The sequence below is a fragment of the Eleginops maclovinus genome, chromosome 2 (assembly GCF_036324505.1).
Source record: "Eleginops maclovinus isolate JMC-PN-2008 ecotype Puerto Natales chromosome 2, JC_Emac_rtc_rv5, whole genome shotgun sequence".
NCBI lineage: Eukaryota > Metazoa > Chordata > Actinopteri > Perciformes > Eleginopidae > Eleginops > Eleginops maclovinus.
In genome coordinates this window covers 5,131,386-5,144,527 of record NC_086350.1, presented here as the reverse complement: position 1 = coordinate 5,144,527, position 13,142 = coordinate 5,131,386, and the positions used below count along the sequence as shown (strand labels likewise).

At 38.8% G+C, this 13,142-nt stretch overlaps 1 protein-coding gene across 9 annotated transcripts in view; it reads right to left on the bottom strand.

Moving 5' to 3' along the window:
- Positions 1-10,817, bottom strand: part of ppip5k1b (diphosphoinositol pentakisphosphate kinase 1b) — a 48,159-nt gene extending 37,342 nt beyond the window's left edge. For all 9 annotated transcript variants that reach the window (XM_063902253.1, XM_063902269.1, XM_063902288.1 and 6 more), the window contains exons 1-4: positions 10,634-10,817; positions 2,485-3,040; positions 417-612; positions 29-119 (exon numbers count right to left, since the gene is read on the bottom strand). In XM_063902253.1, the coding sequence (XP_063758323.1) occupies positions 29-119; positions 417-612; positions 2,485-2,715 (518 nt within the window). In that variant the 5' untranslated portion in view covers positions 2,716-3,040; positions 10,634-10,817. The remainder of the gene's footprint in view (positions 1-28; positions 120-416; positions 613-2,484; positions 3,041-10,633) is intronic.
- Between the last annotated feature and the right edge of the window lie 2,325 nt (positions 10,818-13,142).

Below are 13,142 nucleotides of genomic sequence, written 5' to 3'. Positions count from 1 at the left end.
ATATCCTTCCGTCCCGCTCAAATCGTACCTGTCCTGGATGTAATACTGCATGTTGAGGTCATTGATGAGCAGCGGATTCCTGAGCTTTGCGTACTCCACAGCTTTGTCCAGAGGGAAACCTGTAAAGTGTCACAGAAACAGAAACTTTATTAACAAATAGAACATCCTTATCAAACACAACCCTACTAGTTTGGCCTTTCTCTGTTGACACAATAGCTACTACACTGACAAAGAAAACAAGTTAAAGATGATATTCGATAGATGTTTCAGCACATTGGCTAATATTGTTTTTGAGAATTATTTTGGACATTCACAAAAGAAATAGGATCTTCCTGGAGTTACAAGACCTCTCACCCCTCTCCTGATTTCTCCTCGTGCGACAGGATGTTTGTTTACATTAGTTGGTAGGTTTTTACCTTTGGAGTGGAAGGAGATGAGGCAGTCGCAGAGCGGCCACTTGTCCACCGGCTCCTCCAGGATCACCTCCTCTGGAAAGATGACCATGTCGATGTAGTCGAACTTACACAGGCGCTCCAGGATCTGCGTCATCGGCTTGGATTTGGACTTCTTCATCATGGCACAGATGCCCACCACGATCTGTCGCTCTGGCGGCTGAAGGAGGGGACGGGGAAGACAACGATGGGACAATGCATGGGACAGACATCAGGATATGACTCCTGGTGGCTTTTGAAAAAGTATTGGATCTACTGGTTATATTGTTGGATGTCAAAAGTGTTTTTGGAGAAGTGCTTATTCTCTTTAAAGTTTTATAGCCTTTTCTTTATGATGAAGGATTTTAACGACACAAATCTATTGTGACCGTAGTGTGTTGTTGTCTGACAGTGGCTCAGTCAGCAGGGACTTGGACTGGGAGCCGTTCAAGTCCCTGAACAGACTTAAAATATGGAGTGTGGACTGCTACTTGGGCCCTGCCATGGTGCCCTTGAGCAAGGCACCGGACATTGACCTGTATTTAAAAATGTGGCAACTAAACCTTGAACATCTACTATGTACATTTGGGGACTAAAGACAACGAGGCAAATTTGGATTAGTGAGATTAGGCTATATTGATTACATTGACTATACCTCATCTTGCTTAATGGCCAATAATGTATTGGACTGTTGTACGGAAAAAACATTCAGCAGGTTGATAAAGTAAACATGATCTAAACTGAAGCTTGAAACAGCCTCTAGATAAAGACGATCGGCTCGTAAAACAGAGACGATGTACTGACGTAGAAATCATAACAAGTAAGCGTCTGCTAACACAGCACTGCCGTAAAGTCCTTTTATAGCTGAAGGACACAACAACAGAGCAGCTGCCTTAAAGATGTTTATCTTCTGCATTGTTCTCACGCCAGACTTTGTGTATTTTTGTCTCCATTCATTTTCCATTCCTAATAAAAACATTCCTCTTCATATTTTCCAGGCTTGATCCTTTCCTACTGCCCAGAAATGACTAAAATGTTTGCTCCCTGTTCCACAGATTAAAATGACCTTTTTCACATGAACAATAAGTCATTTTAAAATACTGATTGGACTCGAATGTGGAGAATATAACACAAAGACACGCCTTCTACACCAGCTTTCTGTGAACTTGAATTAAAGGAATATTTCATGTGCAAAGTGAATCAATAACTCACTCCGGTTTCTACTTTGAACTCGTACAGATAAGAAGTGTTACTCTACTACTACTAGAAAAACTACAAAAGATATGATCACATTGCACCCTGTCAGTTTAAGAAAAGTAGGTAGAGGAACCAGAAGGTGGAAAGTTCTCAAAGCAATTATTTATGTGAAATTCGGGAGTTGAGGGCCAGTTGAGAGTGAGCAATAACACACATTTATCATGCAACTGACCCCGACTTACAGTCAAATTTAATGCAGTCACTGCCATTTTGAGGTGGGGGTGACACTACAAAAGATCCCTTTGTAGTGTCCCTTTAACAAGCTTTTAAAATGTTGATAATAAATGTAACTTTTAAGTCTGCAAGGAGAATTTAAAGTGGATATCACTCCTAAATGTCCTTTCCTTCAGGTTTATAAATACGTTAAGGCTGTGGCTTTTATTCAGATGTATTGGCCTGGGTCTTCTAGGTAAGATTACCCACAAATCACTAACAAACATAACAACAACATCGTTTACTCCATGTTATACTGCCTGATTGAGTCTCTCTTGTCCCCGGTACGTACAATCCGGTTTCTACTTTGAACTCGCACAGATAAGAAGTGTGACTCTACTATCCTGAGAAAGCTTTCTAGATTTAGTGATTTAGCTAAAATGCTTGTTTGTGAAGAAATGAACTTAAGTGTGGATAACTTAAAACTGAGGATTATAGCGCAGGAGTTGTGTATGAGTTTGTTTTAATACAGCTGATGTGAAACTCGGCCTCCATTTCTCTCTTTTCAAGATGATTCAACGTCGGGTGATTCATTTTTAAACATATGATCATTTTGTAAGTGTAGTATTCCTTTAACACCTACCGACTGATCTTCATCGTCTTCCATATCCTCTTCTCGAAACATCTCGTTCTTCATGCCTGCCTCCATTTGACCCATGTCCTGCTCGTCATCCCCACAGCCAATCACAAACCGAGGAACGTCTCTGTGGAACCGCCCTCGTCCTTCTCCTTCTCCAGCTCCTTCTCCTTCTCCAGCTCCTTCTCCTGCTCCTGCTCCTGCTCCAACACCTGCTCCGTCACAGGTCTGGGACATCACTTACCCCTATAAAACATGGCTGAATCAGGTGGCTCCTCCTCCAGATGTCGCCTATGACAGCAAAGCAGGAAGTGACCCGGTATCAGGGCAAGACCGTCACTGTATGAGTCACGTCTGGGAGCCCGGTGATAAAGTGGAGTGTCTGTTGGAGTTTGTGATAACAGCTACGTGCGTTTGTGCTGGTACAGCTTGTGTTGAGGTGAGGGGTGGAGGTCCTGAGAGGCGGAACAGAGGGAGCGGACCCCACCACGTACGCTGACGTAGAAAGTCAAGATCCTGGTTGCTGCTCCGGGTCAACATCTGTGCACCATTGTTCTTGCTCCTAGGAAAAAGATGAAATGTCATTGTGTGCTGAATGACTTACAGCTTCATCCCAGCAGCTATTGCACAAATTAACAAATCCTAGGAGCGTCGCACAGATGCATATTGATTTACTTTTTGTTTGTACTAGAGTTTTTCTTTTTAAATGTTGCAGGGTGCAGGGTGTACTGTTTTTAGAGATGTGTGTCTGTTGTCTGTGTTTGTTTTTAGAGTGTGTCAGGATGGATCCCTTTTCTTTTTAGCTGCAAACCAAATCTACCTACGGGTACAAATAAATAACCTGAACCAGTATTTCCAAGAACTATATGAGCACATCTTTAGTGAACGCATGCTTTAAAGTGTTGCATGAAGAAACTTACTGTATCAGACTACTTCAAATGAAAGAGAGTGTTAGTCAAGTCAAAAAATCTTCCTGTTACCGTTTGAACAAAAGAGTCAAACTTGACAAATTAAGCAAGACTTAATACACTCACTACTGACAGTGAATAACCGGAGCAGTGGTGGCTGTGGTGTTGCTTCATCCAACATTTGTGAAATAAATGTCAGGGTTGTAAGATCAGGCAAAAGAAAAGGAGAACAGTATTGATTTTTGAGGAAACTGGGTTGTGCAACACTAGAGAAAAACGTTCCTCAAGACACGAGTCAGGATTTGGGCACGCGACAATCTCTGGCGTTTCGCTGACACGTGAAAATGTACTAATAATGGCAGCTCTTACACACACATTAACCCGTAGTAAGGTACAAAACTACAAAAGATATGACCACATTGCACCCTGTGGGTTTCAGAAATGTAAGTAGAGGAACCAGAAGGTGGAAAATCCTCAAAGCAATTATTTATGTGAAATTTCGGGAATTGAGGGCCAGTTGAGAGTGAGCAATAACACACATTTATCATGCAACTGACCCCAGCTTACAGTCAAATTAAATGCAGTCACTGTCATTTTGAGGTGGGGGTGACACTAAAAAAAGATCCCTTTGTAGTGTCCCTTTAACAAGCTTTTAAAATGTTGATAATAAATGTAATTTTTAAGTCTGCAAGGAGAATTTATATCACTCCTAAATGTCCTTTCCTTCAGGTTTATAAATACGTTAAGGCTGTGGCTTTTATTCAGGTGTGTTGGCCTGGGTCTTCTAGGTAAGATTACCCACAAATCACTAACAAACATAAACAACAACATGGTTTACTCCATGTTATACTGCCGCTGTACCATGAGGAAAGGTCCTGAAGAGGAGCCTGATTGAGTCTCTCTTGTCCCCTATACGTACAGCAGCATAATGAAGCATGTGGTGTCCGGGTGGATCGCATTACTCTGGTTTACATTTCACCCTCCAGACAAAGCCATTTATGAAACCTCCTCCAAGGACTCACTCATAAAGTCATCTTTATCGTAATTATTAAATGACAAATACATTTCGGCCACTGAAACAACACTTGAGATTTCTCAGGAATTGGTTTTGAATTTCCACATTTCTGGGAAGTGAAACAAAGAGAGCTGCTGTTTGTTGTTATTGTCTTTACTGCGTGATGACAGTCTGATAAGCAACAACCGTTTCAGTCCTCTTCTCACCAAGAAATGAAGAAATATTTATATATATTTATACCCTTTTGTTTAACTGTGTGAACATATTCTGATTATTCGGTTTTGTATTGCTAAAGATGTGTTAAACAAATATAACAGGAAGATAAATAAAATAAGGATTTATAAAAAGGCACTTGTCCATATTAAACCAAAGCTGCAGAAACTCTTTACTATCGATTATGAAGCACTTCTCACTATAATGTAGGCTGGGACTAAATTGTTTTTGCATTTTTGCACAAAAACCTACAATCGTTAAATGGATTTAATGTTTCTGTTGAATCCTCAAAGTCATTAGTTGTCTGATTGTTGAAGCACTCATTTTTCTTTAACTTATGTAACTTTAACACTAGTACTTCTATTAACCCAATGCAACACAAACTGTAGAGTATATCATACAGCTGATTCAACAACTATCTGAACTACAACCAAAAATGAACAATTACCACCATCATAAGAGTAGTGTTTGTTCCAGGACTGTCGTATGACTGTTCTTGTACGCAAGAATAAACCATGTGACTCATCTGCAATATCATAACACCAAAAAAACAATGGATCTTGATGCAATATTTCTAATCAGCCTGTTCTAGAAATCCAACAGCTAACAGCCGCCAATAGCACTGGCATCACGAGTCCTTTGATATTACGGTTGTGTGCGGTCACTGCTTAGCCGTTATCTGATCCGATAGCAGAAAAGAACCGAGGCCGTTACATAAGACGTCATTCCCCGAGTCTCAGCGGAGCCAAAGGACCAAGAGCAAGGTGTGAAATGTACCCGAGCAAGAAGAGGAAGAAACTTGCCTCTGCAAGAAGTCCACACGCCGTAGATGCAGCCAAAGCCGGTTCATGTGTCTCTCATCAGAATACCACCACCCCCCCCCACCAGCACCAACCTGACCCCACAACAAACAGCTGAGTCCAGGGGAAAAGCCTTCAGAAACAGATGGACGGATCGAGTTTCCTCTCACACGCCGACCGAGCGCTCCATGCAGTCTTTGAAGGACCGCAGGAGCTCACCCCAAACAAAAATATAAACTCAACACGCTTTTTTCCAACACGACGAAAAAGCTTACTTCACGCTGATTTTGTGCACACACTCCCCGAGGTATCTTCCCCATTGACTGAGGGGTTACTTTGGGAGTTTGAGGGGCTAAGGACAGAGGGTGTTGTGTTGAATCTGTATAAACTGTAAAGCCCCCCCGAGACATCCTGCAGGACTGTGTGAACGTCCACTAGGGTCGCCCGTGAATGAAGGTTCATTTCACTTCCAAAGGCCGTCTTTGATATCGTTTTCAAGAACTTTAGAAGTACATTCATCAGGCTTTCAAAACCTAAATCAAGTGTTAGCGTGCTGACCCCGGGCCGCCCTCCACATCCAGCCTCTTAACCTGGAAGATCTTCAGAGGGCAGCAACCTGAACAGCTGATGCAACAGCACAACCAAAGCATTTCTGCACAAACGGCCAGAAAACATGTGAAGGAACTCGTCTGCGTGCTGCATGTCCTCACAAAGGTCATGACCTGATTCCGCCCAGCGTTGTAAACTTTGCACAAATTGTTCTCTTCACAGATCAATCCTGTGTGACCACAGAAAGATGCACGTCGGTAGCCCTCGTCATGTGAAATCTGCTGTTGAAGCCCACCTCAATGTCTTCCTTCGTGATGAAACTGTGCATTTTAGAGTTTCCACCAGCCCAGGGAGAAACTGTCTAATAATCCTGCTGTTACCTGTCAGGTAAACAGATTATCTTTGCTAAGACAAAGTGCTCATAAACACAGAAAAAAGCCTTTTGTGTGCAAAGATAAAGACTTAGATGTTTACTATTGCAACTCATGGAAAAACAGTTGTTCTATATATATTTTCAGGGTCATTTAGAGTCACCTTCATTCAGCGCAGACTATTTGAGCTGTTCTGGCTGCTGAAGAGAAGCCATGCTCTCCGTGTGTCCAGGACTTTGTTCCCACAGACGAATCACACTCGTGACACAGCTTAACCTTGGTACCCAGAAATAACGCTGTCCTGTCCTGCAGGAGCTGAAGGGTGGAGTAAAGGCCCGGGGGTTTGTATGCCATGGATCTGCTACGCCCCCCAAACATAACTCAGCATTACTCACCCCTGAGGCGATGACAGGCAAGTGGAAGCTCTTTTTGCTGGCACCGTGTCAATTTACCAACAGAGATAAACTCGTAAATAAATATCTGTAGAGCTGCTGTAAGAAGGCAACGTGCAGATTCTCAGAGGACATGACCTTTACTCTACCAGCAGCAGGAGCCGGTGCACGAAAATAACTAAATGTGTCAAAGCTAAATTAATTGAAACGTTATTCAAGTCGAGTGTAATATTTTGAAAAGGCTAAATTTGTTAAAATATGTATAAGTTTTTACTTTTATGAATTTTATTTTATTTATTTTTTATATATTTTATTATTATTCATATTTTAAATATATATTTTTTCCTATACATACAAAAATCATACTTTTGGGTTTAAGGAATAAGAAAAGGCATGTTTCTTTGGATTATTGTGTTCAAACTTTATGTAAAAACATGAGTTTTATTATGAAAACAATATTTGTAAAGCAAAACTAAGTCAATAAATAAAAAAGTAAACTAAATAAAAGTACGGGATGCTGAAGTCTCCACTGATAAACAATATTCTAGAGACCAAATAAAAACGTCTGTAGAATAAAACAATAATTTAAACCATCATTTGGATATATGCTTCGATGATAATGTGACTAACGTTTGATTGCCTCAGATATTGTGAATCATGGCATTTGCAATATTGGTTAATCCAAAATCCTGCAGCACTAATAAAAATTAGATTTGTTTTAATGTCAAGTGAATGCACTTTTCATGATGGTCCTTTCACTCACAAATCAAAGTTATTGCATTTGTTTCTCCAGGTACTCTGACTCATCACTTCCACAGAATTCCTGTAACACCTGATTTGCATCTTTGCGGTATCATGAGTGTGTGTACGAGTCTCAGCTTGCCAACTTTACACAAATCCAGAAGAAACTCTCTGACAAACTCAACACGACATCCACATTTCTGATAGGTCAACCAGTTTCTTGGACGTCAATGGAGCTTAATCAAAGTCATAAATTAACTAATGTTCCTCCCACCAACAACAAAATGGAGAAGTAAAAAGGAGACAGACAGAGGAACCAGACAAAACCTTCCATGTGAAACTGTCTCCTCTCCGCCCGTTAAATTGTTCCCCTCGGAAACAAATAACACACTTCATCAGCTGCGAATAAATTAGGAGGCTGATTAAAAACATCCCCAGCTGTCACCTGCAGGCCCTCGTCCATGAGTCATCACTGCAGGCGCTGAGACAGAAAAAAACCGGCTCCAATAAAAGGTTTTTAACCTTTGAGACTGAAGGCTGTGGCGTGTTTATGACCGGTGAGGGAGGACGTGGTCATTCGCTCCTAATCACTGCTCTGATAGGAGGGCAAATGAGAAACAGGAGGAAGAAACGCAAATGGTTAGCCTGTCAATTAAGGAGTCAAATTTTGTTGATTGATCGAATGAATGTAGGTCATTTCTAGGAAAGAATAATGACATGTTTGTGATTGGGACCTTTATTGTGAAAGGTTAAGCATTTTGCCAAGCCCAGTATCTCTGTTTTCAGGACGATGCTGAACATGTCTGAAGACAGCAATCATTAACAAAACGGTTAATAATTATTTGTATTAAACGTGCCGCTTAAGTGCACAAAGTTATCAAGTTACACAACCAAACATCCAACCCCCAGGCGTCAGGAAACGTGATGTTATCAGGACAGAATTACCAGAGGAGCAGCAGTCAAACACTGCCTCTGCAAGCTTGTAAACTCATGTGAGAAATGAGCTTTGTTTGCAAAACTGCAGTCATTACTGAAAACAGAGGAATAACAGGCTTCACGGTCCCTGCAAAACAGGCCCGCTATTTTCCAACTCCTCAACACTAACGTCTCTAACTGAAGCAGATCAAACCTGTGAAGAGCTACGAGATGATTTAAGGAACGTGGGAATATATATATGACTTATTGCCTGCTTTTGAGCTACTGATGAATTACTTTAGCCATATATACAGCTTTAAACTGTAGTAGGTTACTTTGGAGAATACTGGCTGATTCAGCAGATAAAACCAATACACAGCAGCAATAAAACGGAAGATAAACAGAGGATGGATTGGATTGTAAACAGATACTGCAGAGGGTTTCATATTGTGGGAGTTTGGGAGAAAAGTAGAGATTGTGGAATAACAAAAGGACCTATAGTTTGATCCGATTGCATTAAATTAGAGATACTATTTTGTAGGTGACTTACAATAAGTGCCTTTGCTTCAACAAGAGCCGCCAAAAAACATTCTCACTATTAGTTTCTTTGCTTTTGTTGAATTAGGTAATCAAACATGCGTAAGTAAGCTGCAGCATGTGATGTCTGACTGAAGTCTGGAAACAAAATACCTAAGTTGTTCTTGTGTCTTGATTTGGGTGTTTAACTTACACACACAGGGAAAAAGCTACTAGTATAAGGTGCAGTATCTCTCCTTTATTCCAAGAATGCAAACTTAAAAGTGTAGGAATGTCCTCTCTTAAACAGTGCTAATGTCTAGAGTGTGTTAAATAAAATATTAAGGAAACCTAGTTTTTTTAATTTCCCATAAAGGGATTCTGATTCTGATAGGAGCTCTGCCCCAATCATTCCTGGTCAGGATACATGGGAATAATGTACACTATAATTAACTTCCTATTTATCTATTTAAAAGGTATTTTTTAAAGGCATGCATGTTAGGTTTCTCAATTAGGAGTATCCTGCTTGTGTTTATCCCATATAGGCTACAGCTCTGGTAAAAAAAAATTAAGAGCACTCCACATTTTTCTTAAATCTCTACATGTGTGGCAGCCTTGAATTCCAACACAGAGAAAAAATTGTCAGTAGTTTATAAAATACATACAAATATATATATATTTAACTCGTATAAATAATCAAACAAGAGCAAATGATAATGCTGAAGTGGTCTCTTCATTTTTTCCGGGGCTGTATAGATAAATATAGTCAGCTGTGTAAAGCATCCTCGTGAGGGAACATTTATGCACTTCCTGTGATCACGAGGCTGTGATAAATTGACTTTTATAGGCGGGGATGGAATAAACAAGTCACTATCCATGCATCGTTAACTGCCCATAAAGTAACCATGCTTACGTCCATAAAAAAACGTGCCAATGAAAATATTCTATTCAACAAAACATGATCAGATTCATTAACGCGCCCTTTTTTGGAGGAGCTCACTTTAAACGTTATGAATACAAACAGCAACAATGGTAAATGTGGGAGTAGCGTCATTATCTTACATACTGCTGGGTAGTTTAACCAATGATAATACATCATGATGTATAAGTTATATTATTTAGTTTTAATACACTGAATCTCCAGTGTAAATAATGTGGTGAAATACAAGTAATGGAGTAAAGTCCTAACATTATTTCCTGATATGCAATAAAATATAGCCTAACAAGTAGTGGAGCATGTGAATTTTCAGATGAAGTGCATTCAAACCAACTGTTGCATCAGTACCTAAAACGTACTCCAAGTGGAGTAACGTTACTTAAGTAAATGTTGTGTCTACTATTGCACACAATATGTCAACACTCCCTACATTAGCATCCAGAAAGTTGCAAAATCAGCTTTGATAGTTTAATGAAGTCGTTAATACACTATATCCGTGCATTGCAGGTGTCCAGCAGCCTCTTTAAATCCACAACATGCGTCTCAAATCTCTATAAAGCACAATGAATGAGTCAGATGGGAGTTTTGTAGTAAAAACAAGCCTCATGTGGGACGAATAAACACACATAAACCCATCAAAGTATCGCCTGCTCACAACACAGTACTCCTGTCTCCTATAAAGTTGCACAAATCCTTAAAAGCTTGCCTCATTCAGTCCACCCACAGAGCAGCAGCAACATCCCAGAAAAGCCACGCCGAATATAGAGCACAAAGTGTGGGAACAACAACGGGACTTACCGGCGGAAAGCAACTGGAGGTCCGTCAGCTGCTCACTTCCTTATTTCCTCCGACTGAAGGGAAGCTGCAGCCGCCTGAGTTCAGCCTTTCTGGGTTTTTTTTTAACTCTCAGTGAAGTTGTGAGCTAACTGCATGCTAAAGTTCACGCCCGGTCATGTCTGGAGTTTAGCTGCTGCTGCTGCTTCCTTCCTTTTTTCTTATTCATCACTTTTTCTTTTTTTACTTGAAGTTTTTTTTGGGGTTTTTTTGCAAGACGCGCCATCACTGCCATCTATCGGTGCAAGTGGTGACTGCGGTACTGCCCCTTCATGATTTTCAGACAAATAATTATGCCTGATAAAAAACTGTGTATAAGGTTCACTTTTTTTTAAAGTACATATTTAACATTTTACAATCAAATACTAATATATATACAATATTATTTTATGTATGAGAGACATGGTTAGGCTAGATTTATTATTATTATCATCATCATCATTATTATTATTATTATTATTATTATTATTATTATTATTATTATTATTATTATTATTATTATTATTATTATTATTATCATTATTATTATTATTATCATTCTTATATCATTATTTTCTTCGTAATTATTATGATTATTATTTTAAATCATTATAATTATTATTATTATTATTATTATTATTATTATCATCATTCTTATATCATTATTTTCTTCGTATTATTATGATTATTATTTTAATCATTATTATAATTATTACTATTATCATCATCATCATCATCATCATCATCATCATCATCATCATTATTATTATTATTATTATCATCATCATTATTTGTGTTATTGTTATATTAATATTACTACAATGTTTGTATTAATGATTACAATTCCAGAATAATAAAGGTTTATTAATAACTTATTTGTGTGTTTTGACATAAAGTGTGTGTGCGTGTTTATAAAAGAAGCACGTAAATGCAATATTTGAAAATGATGCTTCACAATAAAATTATACTACTATACTATATTATACTATTGTTCATTACCTCAAACTATCCCATATCTTTAAACTACTTTTCTACTACTGAAATACTTTATTATATCATATTATGTTGAAATGTTAGACCGTCTGACTACAGCTACAGTAAAATAAGATAATCCTGTCTTTTTTTAACAGCATGGAAATGTGCATTGCAACTAAAACTAAAACTACACTGAAATTGAACAAAGTGTTGGATTTAGTTTGTGAGTTAAATCCTATTAAATGACTTTTAGTTTTTGTGTTACATTTTCATCTTAAACATAACTCAAAAATATCCCATAAATAAGTAAGTACTACAATCTTATATTAATTCAATGCAGAGGGGGATTATTAGGTAGCAGAAAAGGAAAGTACTCGTGCAAAGTATCTCAATTCTCAGTCGGTAGTGACACAAAGCTACCTGCAAAATATCTGGTACACAAAAACATCCAAAATGCACATACTGTGAAAACCTTTTCTGTATTGGAGTTTTTAATTAGTATTCCACTTAACTGTAGCCAGTGTTGACATGCTTTGAATCCTTTTAGAATGTTAGTTGCTGTATGTTAATGCACTACATGTTTATATGTTGATCAAGTAGGCCTATGTACATTATGTCTTGTATGTCAAGGGATAAAACACACACACACACACACACACACACACACACACGTCTTTTTATTTCATGAGGTGGAGTTATTTCATCCCGCCCACACACAGTCATGTGAAACAAGCCTTACACAGTTTTCCATAATCCCCCGGCTCCCTGTGCTTCGCATTAAGACGTGCCCAGCATCAGAGCGGCCTGCTGTCAGGCTGCCGGTGTGGCTGATGCGAGTCTGGCAGCCTGTCAACAAAAAAGTAGAGCGGCTCTCTGTCCCATCATGCATCAGCACATGAGGAGTCAGTCTGTGCTGCTGGAATAAGGAAGTAGTGTTCAATTTAAAATCCCTTAAACCACCTCCCCTCCAGCCCCTCACCATCTTCTCTCTCTCTCCCCCAATCCTGCATTTTTTTGGGTAAATTATGTAATGCATTTGAAAAAAAAAAGCTGCTCACTGAAAACACCCTGTCTTCACTTACTCAGAAGACTCACTGTCATTGATAGCTGTCTTAGATTTTCACAAACAAGACATTGTCCTCTTTATGTCACATTCAGCTAACAGGAAAACACAGACTAGAGAAAATGAAGATGGAGAATAGAATGTGCAGCGCTGTGACACTAAACCTGTAAGAATGTCAGCCGTGTTGGAAGAAGTATCAAGATGATTTAGTTAAGTAAAAGTACCAATACAACAGTGAAAAAAAGTACCAATACAACAGTGAAAAAAGTACCAATACAACACTAAAAAAAGTACCAATACAACACTAAAAAAAGTACCAATACAACAGTGGAAAAAAGTACCAATACAACAGTGGAAAAAGTACCAATACAACAGTGAAAAAAGTACCAATACAACAGTGAAAAAAGTACCAATACAACACTAAAAAAAGTACCAATACAACAGTGAAAAAAGTAC